Source organism: Lithobates pipiens, unplaced genomic scaffold, assembly GCF_037356315.1.
Source record: "Lithobates pipiens isolate NorthernLeopardFrog02 unplaced genomic scaffold, aLitPip1_a1.2 Scaffold_13, whole genome shotgun sequence".
Lineage (NCBI taxonomy): Eukaryota > Metazoa > Chordata > Amphibia > Anura > Ranidae > Lithobates > Lithobates pipiens.
The window spans coordinates 204,844,109-204,860,386 of record NW_027507718.1 but is presented as its reverse complement, the minus strand read 5'-3'; the positions used below and the strand labels follow the sequence as shown (position 1 = coordinate 204,860,386).

General features: G+C 44.3%; 1 protein-coding gene across 1 annotated transcript; it reads right to left on the bottom strand.

Annotated features, from left to right (window-relative positions):
- Positions 1–4,256: 4,256 nt before the first annotated feature.
- On the bottom strand, positions 4,257–6,232 carry LOC143976066 (uncharacterized). Its single transcript, XM_077478551.1, has one exon. It carries the CDS (start codon positions 6,229–6,231, stop codon positions 4,510–4,512), a length of 1,722 nt encoding a protein of 573 aa, XP_077334677.1. The 5' UTR covers position 6,232; the 3' UTR covers positions 4,257–4,509.
- Between the last annotated feature and the right edge of the window lie 10,046 nt (positions 6,233–16,278).

The window sequence follows — 16,278 nt, the reverse complement described above, 5'->3', positions numbered from 1 at the left end:
TAGTTCAATGGCCAGGAACGGTGTATACACTGCTCCAAAACACTGCGTGCAGCAGTGTTTTGTTTTTTAACGTCCTCCAAGCACACTTGAAAGCCCTATCGCTTTCACACTGTAGAGACAGGAGCGGCTCTTTACAGGTGCTATTTTTAGCACTGTAGCGCCTCAGTACGAAGGGGCTCTACGTTTTTAAACGTTTGATTTGCAATCACCTTAACCCCTACGAGACTGTTGTTTCATTTCAATAGCGTAAGGGAAGGTTATAACCCACCAGTTTTTTGGGTGTTTTTTGCCATCTGTGGCCCATTGGGGAGATTTCACATCACTTCCTGTCACATAGCAAAAAAAAAAAAAAAAAAAAAAAAAACACACAAGAGGAAATCCCTTGCTACCCCAAGGTCACTAGAACTAGCGTCCCCATTGGAAGATTAAGTTCCGGTTCACACTACTGCACTCAGAGATTGCATGCGATTTCAGCCGTACTGCAGTGTAAATCACATGCGATTTCAGCCATAAAGATAATATGGCTGATATCGCATGCAGAGCAAAGTTGCACAGGACACTTTTTGGTCTGCACCAGAATCGAATCGCATGGGTGTTCACACCCATACGACCTGATTCATGTCCGAACTGACAGTTCACAGTGTGAACTGCAGCTCGAGTCGGCTGCGACGTGGGAATCCGCAGTGGATTTGCATGGTTCCCGCATCGCACAAGTGTGAACCGAGCCTTACCATCTACTACCTTTCTGGGGACAACCAAAAATTTGGGATTTTAAATAATGGTAAAACAGGATGAACAGAGGGTGAATCTCCCGAATGGGGGGGTGCAGATAGCAATAAAAACCAGGGAGGTATTCTAAATTCCTCTCCACTCTGTCCAAAACGAAAAAAAATTGCCTCCAGTTATACTTTAACCAGTAAAGGACTGCCCACCGCATATATACTGTGGCAGGGTGGCTCTATTGCATGAAGCAATGTACCTGTGTGTTGTTTCATGCAATAGATAGCATGGGTGCCCATGCCCGTTGCATGGTGGAGGAGCCAACGCCCATGTCCTGATGGCCATCGGCCACCCGCAATCACTCCAGAGAGGCAGAACAGGTATCTGCCTATGTAAACAAGTCAGATACCCATTCTGACAGTGGAGAACATGGAGATATTCTGCTCCTAGTAATCAGGAACAGCGATCTGTGTTCTTCCTGTCAGTACTTCTCCTACACAGTAATATAAAAAAGCACAAAGAGGGAACACATTTAACCCTTTGAACACCCCTGTTAACCCTTTCCCTGCTGGTGTCATTTAGACAGTGATCAATAAAGTGCTAAAAAATGCACTGATCACTATTGGTGTAACCGATCCCCAAAAAAAAGTGTCACTTAGGGTCATATTTGTCCTCCACAATGTCGCAGTAAAAAAAAAAAAAAAAAAAAAAAAGTGGCCACCCGCATTATATTCATTGAGTTTTGTGAATGTGAAAACTACAAGTACCGACAGCCTTTGCGGCTGTCAGCTTGTAGTACTTAATGGACTACCAGAGCGCAAACGAGCGCATACTAGTAGTTCTTTGAATCTTCCTGTCCACACGATGTACGGGCAGACAGCTTACACCTTGTGTGTTGGAATTCTGCATGGCGACCACAATCTGCTCATCATGGATGCAATGCTTTCCAGGCTTCTACAAAAAATAAAAAATAAGTGCATTTATTTATTTATTTATTTATTTTTAAGTGAACTTATCCTTTACAGAATACGTTAACCTTTGGAAACATGTTACATGTTCCACCTGTTTTTGGGGTGTAACATGTTCTCAATGATGCAGACACTGCCTGCGTTCCCTGTGACAGCAGTACAGGAAGAAGCTCCCATACTGTCACTTTTTGAATCAACACGGTTGCCTTCGGGGCTCCGCCTACATGGGCATGCCATTCACACAGCTCTGTGTGCGAATGATCTACAAACCCTGACATCCTTTGTGGACAAATCTATTTTTATTATATGTGCATTTATTTTTTCTAAAACGTGAACGTAACCTTTAAGTATATATAAGGCATATATAATCAAGCCAAGGGCTGACCCAGCATCCTCCAGCTATAACAAAAATTAACCAAAACACTTGAGACGTTTGATTTGTTGTATCAGAATCTTTCTAGTGTAAGCAACCAGTTCCAGGACAGAGTAAAGCTGGATACACACGATACAATTTTTTCCTTCAGATTTACCTAAACCATGTAATATGAGGTCAAACCTTAAGAGTTTTAATTTGTATACAAGCAGGCACACCCTTACACTACATGGTTTTGGTAAACCTAAAGGAAATCAGACAAAAGTTACAGTATATATTGTGTATGGGGTCTTAAAGGGGTGTTCCACCAGGAATTTTTTATTTTTTTTTAAAGTCAGCAGCTACAAACACTGTAGCTGCTGACTTTTAATAAGGACACTAACCTGTCCAGGGTGCCTGCGATGTTGCCCAACACCCCTCGTATCGTGTCCCAGAGCCACCATCCTCACTAAAGGAAACAGGGAGTGGAGCCTTGCGGCTTCACAGCCTGTTTCCTACTGCATGAGTCGCACAGCGCTTTGTGAATGGGGCATGCTGTGTTCTGGGACACATTTCCCAGAATACAGCGCACCCCATTCACCAGAAGACAACGTGAGGAGGAGAGAAGACTGAAGATTAGGGATGAGCTCAGGCGTGTTCGCATGGAACACGTGCAGAGCGCGCCAGGAAGTCGGCGCAGCGCTAATCACAGGCAGTGAGACATTGCCCCGATGTGCGGCTGCAGAGATCTGTCAATGTCCCACTGCCTGTAATTAGCGCAGCGCCAACTTCCTGGCGGGCTCTGCACGTGTTCCATGCGAACACACCTGAGCTTATCCTTACTGAAGATCACCACAGCATAGGAAGAGGCAGATTAGGAAGACTGCCTAACAACAGGGGTGTCTGGTAAATTAAAAACAAAATTTTTAATGCGCTTTTTTTTTTTTTTTTTTTTTTTTTTTTTTTTTTTTTAAGGGTGGCCCTCCATCTTAATGTGTTCACTTAGTCTTCAAACGAACAAATGTAGCCTGCCTGTGCATCAGGGGAGGGGTTGGTACCGTCAGATTGCAAGCAGATTATTATTAGGCCTCATGCACACTGGACGTTAAAAACCAACATTAAAAAAACATCAGTAGCTTTGCAGTGAATCTTTCAACGTTTTTGCAATAGCGTATCCACTTAAACGCTAAAAACGTCTTAGAACCCACTAGTTTTGGGGTTTTTTTTACTGCTCAAAAATGCCACTGCCCAAAACTGCTGATAACAGCCTATGTGTGCATGGACACATAGGATAACATGGAGAGTTTAATGGACCATAGAGAAAAAACAAAACAAACAAAAAAAAAACCCCGTCTACAGCCAAAAACAACTGCTGTAAAAATGTCAAAAAACATCTAGTGTGCAGGAGGCCTTATTACCTCTCAGTTGGGTTATAAATGTAGACTGCCATTTCTGACCACTCCAAACTACTAGTGCCTGGCTGTTTCATTGATTACAGCAACAATCCTAAAATATGTAAAGGCCTGGCTGCCTACTTGTTTCAGGAGAAATAAAAAAAAATAGACACTAATGTATAAAAGCCGTTGTCAACCAGGCAGCTGGGGCTTTGAGACATTCAGTAATGGCAACCTACATAAAATTTTATGAAGGAGATCAAAACAAATAAGCAAAGGTCCTTTCAACAAACCTGAGTGGTAAATCACATTGCTAGTACATTATGTAATACAAGAGATCACCTTGAAACCACAAGACATGGGAGGAATGGTTTGGGAAACGTATCAAGTCAAACAGGACATGTGCTTAGTGCAGTAACTCCTAGCAATTTACTCAGTCCGTTAATTAACGGGCTGCAGACTTTTGCGTGTCATTACACCTTGCACTGACCAGTTCAAACAGGCTTGTTTAAATTATCTGTTTTTACTTTGTCCCCCTACCCAAAGACACCCAAGTTGTAATCAGGGCTGGACTGGGACAGAAGTGTCCCATCACCAGCCCCCTTACATCAGAGTGGCCCACTGAGCCATCGGCCCACTGGGAAACTCCCGTTAGTCCCGATGGCCAGTACATGCCTGGTTGTAATTAACTTCATATAATGCATGAATAAACCTCTCATGATTCTAAAGGAAACGCAGCCTACAAAATCGAGAAGATTAAATCCAGTCAATTTATTTTGTATTTAGGTCAAAAATGGGGGGGGGGTGGAACAAAAAAAAAAAAAAAAAAAAAAAAGGTACTACACAGGATAGCATTAGTATTGGGTGAGGTAGTTACAATTAGGTTTTGGCCATAAAATACATAAAACAGCAAGCATATCTACTCTAGTAACTGTAAAATAGTGGCACTGTACAAAATGTTTTAAAATGCCAGAACATAAAAAAGGTATCCAGTAATCGTACTAGAAAAAATTAAAATTGCATCCTCCATAGGTTTTAAAATCAAGCAAAAAGGCTGCACCACATCATACAGACTTTACTTGTGTGTATTATGCATCCCATTCGTTCCAGTGCCTGCATTTTGGTAGTGCTCAGGAACATTCTGTTGCCGGTTTGATACAGAAGATGGGTCACTGACATTTCGATTTAGAGGCAAATACATGCGTATTGCATCCCTCATATCTGGTGAGTAAATAAGTTGAGGGCGTGGGGAGACCAGAGAAGAGCTGGAATCCGATTCAGTCCTTGGTGCTGTAGAGCCAAAGCGCATGGTACCAGATGTCTGCTGCGTGTAGAGTGCTGGTATGTTATAGATGGGACTCCTAAAAGTCTGAGCAGCAGCCAACATGGGACCATAATGAAAGCCATTAATAGCATACCTTTGCATTTGCAGAAATGGGGGCTGGTTAATACCCGGATGTTGCATGTAGCCAAACTGCCCCTGCCTGAAAGCATATGGACCCATTGGCCATCCATTCATAGGAGCAGAACAGTCTGCCCTCTGACCAACTTCGGCAGAACCCCCCATGGGATTGATACCCGCAGCGGAAATATCACCAGGCTGGGAATCCTGGCCTTTTTGCTGAAGTTGCTTTGCCCTTTTCCTTGGGGTGTATTTATAATCTGGAAATTCCGCGACGTGTTGTGCGCACAGTCTTTTTGATTCAAGGATAAAGGGCTTCCTTTGTGTGTCAGTGAGAAGTTTCCAGTCTGTTCCCAGCCGCTTGCTGATCTCAGAATTGTGCATCTTGGGAAACGCTTGACGTATCCTTTTTCTCTCTTGCCTTGCCCACAACATAAAAGCATTCATAGGCCTCTTTATTTTGGGTTGCTTTGGTTTTGGAGCATTGCTTGTTTTATTTTCTGGTTTTGGAGCATTGCTTGTTTTATTTTCTGGTTTAGGAGCATTGCTTGTCTTTTTTGGTTTTGGAGCATTGCTTGTCTTTTTTGGTTTTGGAGCATTGCTTGTCTTATTTTCTGGTTTAGGAGCATTGCTGTGCATCCATTCTGGTTTGGGAGCATTGCTGGTCATCGGTTCTGGTTTACAAGCATTGCTGTACATCCATTCTGGTTTGGGAGCATTGCTTGTCATCCATTCTGGTTTACAAGCATTGCTGTGCATCCATTCTGGTTTGGGAGCATTGCTTGTCATCGGTTCTGGTTTACAAGCATTGCTGTGCATCCATTCTGGTTTGGGAGCATTGCTTGTCATCGATTCTGGTTTAAAAGCATTGCTGTGCATCCATTCTGGTTTGGGAGCATTGGTTGTCATCGGTTCTGCTTTACAAGCATTGCTGTGCATCCATTCTGGTTTGGGAGCATTGCTTGTCATCGGTTCTGGTTTACAAGCAGTGCTGTGCATCCATTCTGGTTTGGGAGCATTGCTTGTCATCCATCCTGGTTTGGGAGCATTGCTTGTCAACGTCATATTTTCTGGTTTGGGAGCATTGCTTGTCATCGGTTCTGGTTTACAAGCATTGCTGTGCATCCATTCTGGTTTGGGAGCATTGCTTGTCATCGGTTCTGGTTTACAAGCATTGCTGTGCATCCATTCTGGTTTGGGAGCATTGGTTGTCATCGGTTCTGGTTTACAAGCATTGCTGTGCATCCATTCTGGTTTGGGAGCATTGCTTGTCATCGGTTCTGGTTTACAAGCATTGCTGTGCATCCATTCTGGTTTGGGAGCATTGCTGTGCATCCATTCTGGTTTACAAGCAGCGCTGTGCATCCATTCTGGTTTGAGAGCATTGCTTGTCATCCATTCTGGTTTGGGAGCATTGCTTGTCATCGGTTCTGGTTTACAAGCATTGCTGTGCATCCATTCTGCTTTGGGAGCATTGCTTGTCATTGGTTCTGGTTTACAAGCATTGCTGTGCATCCGTTCTGGTTTGGGGGCATTGCTTGTCATCGGTTCTGCTTTACAAGCATTGCTGTGCATCCCTTCTGGTTTGGGAGCATTGCTTGTCATCGATTCTGGTTTACAAGCATTGCTTGTCATCGATTCTGGTTTGGGAGCATTGCTTGTCATCCATTCTGGTTCGGGAGCATCGCTTGTCATCCATTCTGGTTTGGGAGCATCGCTTGTCATCCATTCTGGTTTGGGAGCATTGCTTGTCATCCGTTCTGGTTTGGGAGCATTGCTTGTCATCTGTTCTGGTTTGGGAGCATTGCTTGTCATCTGTTCTGGTTTGGGAGCATTGCTTGTCATCTGTTCTGGTTTAGGAGCATTGCTTTTCACTCCTGAAGGCTCACCTTCCCCAGTTTGTGTGCTAGGTTTCTGCACAGGGTTCTTGGTGCTAGTTTCAACCAAGGTATACATTTTGTGTAAATTGTGCAGCTTGCAGATGCAACCTCTCAGAAATGTATGACAAACACTTTCACCTTCCTGTTTCTCTGGTTAAAAGTAATCTAAATCTCTGCTTGATTGTAAATTAATTGGATCCAATCAACCAATAATCGCAAGGTCGGACAGCCCAGCTAACATTACCCATTGCAAAGGCTTATTAACCCTTTTACTTGACATATCACTGTGAATAGTTTACAAAAAAACATGTGCAAAGAATACATGGTAAAGTGGAGCAATTACGCATAACAACCATAAACATTCCCTAGAGAAAAAACAGGTTACTAAAGGCAACAACCTAATTTGTGTTCCTCTGTTCCACAAGCTTTCACAACACAAAAATATCAAGTTGGATGCATTTTGAACTGCACTTCAACTGCATAGACAGCCCAAAATCAATGTAATCCTGTGGGCATAGTTTACATCATTACAGTGCAGTTAAAAAAAAGTATGCTGCATTTTTCCAGACCACAAATGCAGGGAACGTGTACAAAAGCCCTGCATTGCGCCCTTTTAAGGGCCCATTCACACCAGAGACTGCACATAACTGCGTGTTTTTGACTGTATGTTTACATGCATTTGAAGCGCGCTTGAAGTGCACTTTGGATGCATTTTGTGCTGCATTTGCAGTGCATTTTTCAGTACGTTTTTAGGCTCGGCTTCACACCTATGCAGTTTTTGTGCTTTTTGCATTGTGCAGATTTGCACTACAGATCATGTGCCATAGAAGACAATGTTAAATTGATTCTAGTGCAAATCTGCAAAATGCGAGTGAGAATCCAGCCTTAAAGAGGCAGTTTTAGTGATTTTTGCATTTTGCAGATTTGCACTACAGTCCATTTAACATTGTTTCCTATGGAACACGTTCTGTAGTACAAATCTGCAAAATGCAAAAAGCACTAAAAATGCATAGATGTGAATGCAGCCTAAGCCAAGAAAGCCAGGTCCAAAAAAGTATAGAAGAATGCACTGCATATGCAGTGGAAAACACATGCAAAATGCATTCAAGCGTACGTCAATTGTACATTAAGCGTACTTCAAATGCATGTAGACAAGCAGTCAAAACCACGTAGTTATGTGCAGTTTCTGGTGTGAATGGGCCCTAACACTTGGAATCAGAAAAGGTTTGCTCAAAATATGTAATGTTAGTGACAAAGTTATTGTGATGATTGTCAAGAAAAAAAAAAAGTAAATTGTATTATTTTTCTCAATATAGCTATAATTTATTAATTAGATCCAATGTGTACACAGCTGCACCTCGGTTTGTTCAGATGCCTTTAGCATAGAAACACATACATTTCAATGTAACATTTGTATAGGATTGTGTATAGATTTGAATTATTTCCCCTTTTATTGGTTGAACTAAATGGATTTGTGTCTTTTTTCAACCAGACAGCGTAACTATGTAATTACTGTATTTATCGGCGTATAACACGCACTTTTCCCCCCTGAAAATAGGAGGAAAATTGTGGGTGAGTGTTATACGCTGACATAGTGCTGCCTCAGAGGGGAAGGAGGGCACGAGCGCTGACAGCAGGGTTGCCACCTCATCCCTTTAAACCCAAACACATATTGATTACACAGGTTCCGTGGCTGATTAAGGTGGATGCTAAACTCACTTAGTGTCTTACCTGCATTCAATTAGCCTCAGAACCTGTGTAATTAATATGTGTTTGGGTTTAAAGTCATGAGGTGGCAACTCTAGCTGCCAGATTAGACAGAACCAGGATCTCTTGTGTACTGAGCTCACAGTCTCACCCAGTCCTGCCTCCTGGATGGCTCCTAGTATGCCACATGTCCCGGATTGAAAGGGCGATAAGGGTGAGCTTCGGCGTGTCCGCACAGCCCATGTGCAGAGCCCGCCAGGAAGTCGGCACTGCCCTCCGCTATTCATGGGCAGTGAGACATTGCCCCGATGCGCAGCTGCAGAGATTGGGAAATGAATCACTGTGTGATTAGCGCAGGCGGGCTCTGCACGTGGGCTGTGCAAACACGCCTGAGCTCATCCTTACCAGCCGAATGCTGAGCTGAGCCGAGTACACAGGAGATCTGGCTCTGTCTACATATGCACTGGCTACATTAACAGGCACTGGTGAGGCTGCAGATGGGCACTGAGCAGGCTGCAATCATGGGCAATGGCAAGGATGGAGATGGGCACTGATCAGACTACAATGTTGGACACTGGCAAGGCTGTAGATGGGCACTGCTAAGGCTGCAAATGGGCATTCATCAGACTATCTATGATGAGCAATGGCAAGGCTGCAGATGGGCAATGGCGAGGCTGCAAATGGGCACTGATCAGGCTTCATTAATGGGCAATGGTGAGGCTGCAAATGGGCACTGATCAGGGTTCATTAATGGGCAATGGTGAGGCTGCAAATGGGCACTGATCAGGCTTCATTAATGGGCAATGGTGAGGCTGCAGATGGGCAGTGATCAGGCTTCATTAATGAGCAATGGTGAGGCTGCAGATGGGCACTAATCAGGCTTCATTAATGGGCAATGGTGAGGCTGCAGATGGGCACTGATAAGGCTGTATTAATGGGCACTGACCCTCACTTTGCTTCGAAGTGTATTATTTAAAATTGAAGTTTTTTCCTAAAAACATCTCTCTTAAAATTAGGGTAAGTGTTATACGCCGATAAATACGGTATGTCATGAAAAAATATGGAGGCTGCTATCACTGACCTCTGCTTCTGAAATTCTAGTGTTCTGGCTGCCAAAGCTGACCCTTATTCTTCAATATTTTATATTTTAAGGCTGGATTTACACTCTTCTGTGTACATGATGGAAACGTGTATCAAAAACTTACCGTAGTTTTTCTTTCTTGGTGCAAATCGAAGCCAACATACTACTACCCTATCAAATAAGAGTTTAGATCGGTCCTAGATCACTGACCCAAATGTTTGAAAACAAAGACTTCAAACGTTCCCTCCGCTGCATGCTGCTTTCACACCGCTCCGTTGAAAAAATTAATCAAAAACACATATGCCATATAATGCGTTTTTGATGCGTTTTCACGGTGTCTGTGTTGTGCTTTGCCCATATCACGTATGCAATGCGATTTACATGCAATTTTCAGAGCGACTAAAGCCGGACATAGATGGTGTGATTTTTTTTTTCCTGCAAGCACAAGTTGCTGAAAAGAAAATCGATTGATTTCCCTATTAATACGGTCAGTGTTGATAGGGGAATCCCTCCTGTTGTGTTCTCCCAGCAAGGGGAGTGAGCTGTTGTGTTCTCCCAGCAAGGGGAGTGAGCTGTTGTGTTCTCCCAGCAAGGGGAGCTCAGTTCCTGCCACAAGAACACACAGCGATTATTGCCAACTTTAGCCATTGGCAATAATCACAGGAAAAATCCAATATGCTGGTTGTACCCACGTTGATTAATCGATCATACATGGTGTGAATCTTGGCTAGTCCTTGCTGAGCCTGCCAAGATTCAGACTGTCAATGGTCGACTTAAGTAGTGCAACTTGCTTGATCAGACTTCAATCCAACTTTACTCACAGAAGTTGCATCAACAGTAGATAAGAATAATTCCTGAGAGACTTTGATAAGACCAGTGTTTTTTTTTTTCAACCCTTACCACTCCCAGGTCATCTTTGCTGCCTAAAAACTCTCCTTCCAAGCACATTCCATTCACACCCAAGCATAGCGGAAACGAGTAAGCGCACGTCACACATGGTGTAATCAATTCACATTTTCGGGCGTGGAGCATCATATGTCTTTTCAGTGTGCGTTTTGGCATGTTTTCTGTGCTTTTTTAAAACAGTGATTAGGGTGTCCTTAACAATTAGGCTGTATTCACATTTGTCTGCTTCCAAACGCATGGCAAACCGCACAGAAAACTTGTGCTTTGCCACACATTTCAGGAACATGTTGTAATCGCACATCGTGCTTGCGCTGACATGCATTCATATCTGCACATTTCCAAACACACTGCAACATGCACAAAAATCGCATGCTTTGCCAAACGTTTCAGAAGGCATGCTAATTGCAATTGGGGTTTCATTAATAATTAGGCTGAATTCATATCTGTGCGTTTCCAGACATGTAGAAACCCGCACAGAAAACGCACACTTTGCCACGCATTTCAGAAACGCACTGCAAATGCGCGTTGAGCTTGCATCACCATAATGGAATTCTAACCGTGATTGGGGTGTCATTAACAATTAATCTGCATTCACGTCTGTGTGTTTCCAAATAATTGGCAACCCACACAGAAGAAGCGTAGTTTGCCATGCGTTTCAGAAACGTGCTACAAAACCACATCAACGCTTGTGTCACCATAATGGTAACACAATGTGTGTTGCAGCACGTTTCCAAAACTCCTTTTCTGTGCAGGTTGCCACGTGTTTGGAAACACACAGATTTGAATGCAGGCTAATTGTTAGTGACACCCCAATCGTGGTTAGCAGACTTGCATTTTGTCACATGTTTGTTGTGTGACAAAGCGTTATAATACGTCAAAACGCCCACTGAAAAAACATGCCACACTCCACAACCAAAAAGGTTCCTTAGCTACTTTGGAGCCTTTGTCGCATGTTGGACAGCCCATTCAAGTCAATCGGCTGCCTTAAATGCTATTCACATTTACGCATGAAAAACGGGCAAAATAAAAACGTGAAGGGGAATGCATGTTTCCGACAGCAAGGAAGGAGGTGAGGGTTAAACAAAAACACTTATCTTATCAAAGTCCCACAGGAATGGCTTCTTATCTAATTCGGAGGCGACTTCTGTGAGCTAATAGAGAAGTATGAGTCTATAGAGCTGAAATCGCACTGGAGTCGCACTAAAGTAATGCTGGAAGTCACATTGATTAGCACTGGTATCATTGAAAACAATGTGATTTCCCTTGTCATGCAATTCAGACTTCCCACAAGTGCGTTGAGTTTTTTTATGCATTTTTGACATGTTTTTGATACATTTTTGCAGCAGTTTGCATTAATTTCAAAGGAGAGGTGCGTTTTTTTTTGTTTTGTTTTTTACCACTCCAAACATGCACCAAAAATGCAGCAAGCAGGACTAAAAATGCAACTGAAACACAACTGACCGGTATGAAGGGCTCACATAAGAAAATAGGAAAATGTTGCATTGTTTATGCATTTTTATTCCACTTTTTTTTAACTTAACAACTGATCAAAAACTAACCAATGTGAAAGGGCCCAATTGTACGTGGTAAGTTTACCTGTTGCTGTGAGGCACAGTAACTTATTGGCTGTATCTAAAACAAAAATACAAAACTTTACCCTTTCCTTTAAAACAATTCTGTGTTTTTGTCTGATGGAGAATTTAATACATTCCAGCATTTAAGATATATACAAAAAACAGGATCAGGTGTTTCATCAGATTAGGTGACCCATCAGAATTTGTAATGGAAGTGACGTTCCATTGCCGCCATCTTGCTACACCCCGCACTCCTTCACAGTAAGTATACACTGAGAAGGGGGCAAGCAGACATCTTGTTACATCTACTAGAGTTTTGCATTTCACACTTTTTTTTAACAGTAAACAGTAAACAGAGCTTATAAGGTGAAACACAGTATTTAGAAATCCGACGGATTGTTTAGATGTTCAGTTTTAAAAACAGCTGCAAACCTGCTGATCTCACAGGTTTGCTAATCTCACAGAACACAGCTGGTTTTATAATTCAACATGCAAATGGATTTCTAAATACTTTATTTCACCTTATAAGCTCCATTTACTGATAAAAATAAGTGTGAAATGCAAAACTCCGGTGGGTGTAACAAGATGTCCACTTGCCCCTGTAACAACATTTTCAGTGACCCATCGCAGTTTGCTACAGACGTTACGTTCTGTCGCCACCATCTTGCAACACCCCACACTCGTCCACAGTAAGGATACACTAAGAAGGGGGAAAGCGGACATGTTGTTACACCCACTGGAGTTTTGCATTTTAGACGTATTTTTACAGTAAAGTTAGTTTATATAGTGAAATACTTACAACTCCTTCTGACTGCTTAGATGTTGAATTTTAAAAGCAGCAAACTTTCAGATTAGCAAACCTGTTAGATGAGCAGGGTTGCCGCTGACCAATGTTTTTTTTCATCATTCACTGGCCTCGCTCCATTAGGCGCCCCCCCTCCATGCGTCCAACCCCCTAATCTACATGCGGGGCACTGGACGCATGGATTCCAATGTTTTTTTTTGTTTTGGAAGCATGTGATTAGAGCCAGAGGCCCTAAAAGGCTTAAAAAAAGGGTGGGCTTGAGGTGCAGAGCACTGCGCCCCAAGCCCACCCAGTTGTGTGACAATAGAGAATGAATATTCACTATTGTCACACTGATTCTCCTCCAGGCCAATCAGGAAGCGGGTCCTGAGACGCATTTCCTGATTGGCCAAAAGGAAAAGCGATCCTATTGGCGAGGGGGGAGGAGGAAGGAGACGCGTGGCACACACAGTGGAAACCACTACTGATATCTACACACACACACACACACACACACACACACACAGACCAGGCTGTGTGTCAGGATGGGACCCAAGACTCCCTCCAGCTTTAACCTGAGCAGGGCGGCGCTCCTGGCTGTCCTGCTCCTGGCTCATCGTACTGGCAGATTCGTATGCCCAGATTGGAGCAGGGGCAGCTTGAGCCGGAGGACTCCTCCAGTGCTAATGTCACAGAATCCCCCGTCTCCTTCATTTTCCCTAAAGAGCCCTCGGACCCCCTGGGATCTTGGACCACCCCCGGCTTGCCCATCACCTGCTGCCGGTGCACTATGAGCTGGAGCTGTGGCCAAGGATGGAGCCAGATGGAAACAGGAAGCATCCCTTGTCTGGCCAAGTCACCATCGCTGTCCACTGTGTGCACAGGACTGACAAGTGCTACTGCACTGCCATAAATGGTGAGTGTGAACACTTCCTTTTTGTTGTTGTTTTCTGTTGCAAAGTCAACACTTTTTACAGAAGCATAACTGTTCACAGGAGTGTGAAGGGAGTAATGTTTTTTGAGTTGTACCATTAAGGGTACATAGTTTTAAATTTACAGTAAAGAGATGACTGTATAAAATTGCAAAGCTGTAAGATGATTGCCGTCGTCTGTCTCCTGGGGGGAAGGGGGTTCGGGGTGGTGGTGTCAATATGTTTAGTATGAGCCGCCCCGATCCCCCCCCCAAAAAAAAATATGAGCATGGCCATTGGGCTAAAATGAGGACTGTTATAACAAATTAGAACTCTTTCTATAATACAGTTGATAGGTAAAAGCCACAGCTTTTAGAGTAACATTATTGTCTCACTGATTTTTTTTTATAGGTACACTTGCTAATCCTATATTCATTTAGGCTACACTTGGCCTAATGAATTCTTTGAAATATATCAAGGTATGTAGGTGCCTGCTGGGTGAGTGAGGGGTGCCATCTTGAGATATGCATAAAAATCACAAGATAATTCAGCGGCTCCACCAGGGGTAGTGCTACAAGTAGGGTACAGTTGGGATTACAATTTGGGACTGAAAAAATTGATGACTGCCTCCACCAGCCAAGCCATCATGACCCCATCACTGCTGCCAAGTGGTGTAAAGAGCAGACTTTAGTTTTGGGCCTCCCTGCTGGTACATGCATAGATGAACAGATCCAGCCAGTGGTATCAACATTAGTACCTGAACAGAAAATATATGTGGTATATGCAAAAGTTGACAATTCAGCCTTTTGCACTTATACTTTATTAGAATTGAGGAAGGATTGGCCTTCAAGGAGATAGTCAGAAACCTAAAAAGAGACAAACCAGGCTGCACAGCTACTGCTATGTGGTAGATTTACGGGAGAATGGAAGACTGTTGTCAGCCTATGTATCAGGAAGTGCTCCGTGGAAGACACATTGTTGGTTGAGCTAGTGCATGTCTGTGTGCTCCGGTTCACGGGTGCGCACGTGCGATTCTCTGTGCCAAACGGCCTATTTAAACAGGATATGCAGACAGGACCAGTGCTCTCTGATCTGCAGCTTCCTGTGACCCCTGCTTCTGTTATTCTGCTCTTGTGATCCAATTTCTGAATGACCTGGCTTGACCTTTGGACTTCTCTTGCTTTCTGCCTGCACCTGACCTCGGCTCACCTTTGACCTTGAACCTGCCTGGTCCTTTGGATACCACGTTGACCACCAGTTACTGACCTGGCCTGTGACCCGACCTGTTTGCTTCTGGCACCTGCTCCAGCATCCCCTGTCTGTGTTGAACCCAGCCTGCCTGCTCTTGCCTGTATCCATACCCCCTACCCCCAACCAACCCACAGGACCGATTTAACTCTATAAAAAAAAAAAAGCATCGGGCCCCCCCATGTGCCATTCTGGGAATAGCTATAATGGCACTACAAACCGGAGTGACTGGAAAACGGATTCCTGTCATGGTCGTTCCAGTAGACCAGTGGTACTTGGGAGGCCTGCCCGCAGAATTCCTATGTTAAGGACTAACCGTTATCTTAGGGGCCGCGTTGGCGCGGACGGGCGCACACGGGTGCGCGTTGGTACGAACGGACGCACGCGGGTGCGTGTTTACACGAACGGGCGCACGCAGGTGCGCGACGTTACGAACGGGCGCACGCGGGTGCGGGAGGTCACGAACGAGCGCACGGTTACACGCGGGTGCGCATAGTCGCGCCGTTCGACCGTTTTTGGATTTTTGGTTACCTGCCCCGGACAGACCATGGAGGATGATCTCCATGGACTTCATTGTTGAGTTGCCACTTTCGGAGAGTTATTCCACAATCTTTGTAGTGGTGGACAGACTATCCAAAATGGCCCACTTTCTGCCAATGAAGGGCACTCCCTCTGCCGCGGAGAAGGCCAAGACGTTCATTAGGGAGATTGTGAGGCTCCATGGCGTCCCCGCAAATATCACGTCAGATAGGGGGGTGCAATTTACTTCTAAGTTCTGGAGGGCACTTTGTGAGACTCTGAAGATTGAACTCTGCTTCTCATCTGCCTATCACCCCCAGACCAATGGCCAAACTGAGAGAACGAATCAGACGCTGGAACAGTATTTGCGCTGCTTTTCTTCGTTTTCTCAAGATGACTGGGCTTCGCTTCTACCACTTGCCGAATTTGCTTACAACAATTCTGTTCATTCTGCCACAAAGCAATCCCCGTTTTTTGCAAATTACGGTTTTCACCCTCTGTTCCTATCCAACAACCTCCCTGAATGCCCGGTACCGGCTGTCCAAGAAAACCTTAACTTCTTCAAGGCAAACAATAGGCTTCTGCAGGAGACCATGACAAAGAATTCCTATGTTAAGGACTAACCGTTATCTTAGGGGCCACGTTGGCGCGAACGAGCGCACGTGGGTGCGCGTTGGTACGAACGGACGCACGTGGGTGCGCGATTACACGAACGGGCGCACGCGGGTGCGCGAGGTCACGAACGAGCGCACGGTTACACACGGGTGGGCGACCGTTTTTGGCGCCCAGAAGGCTATTTAAGAGAACCTGTTACTGTGCCTCCCTGCTGTCC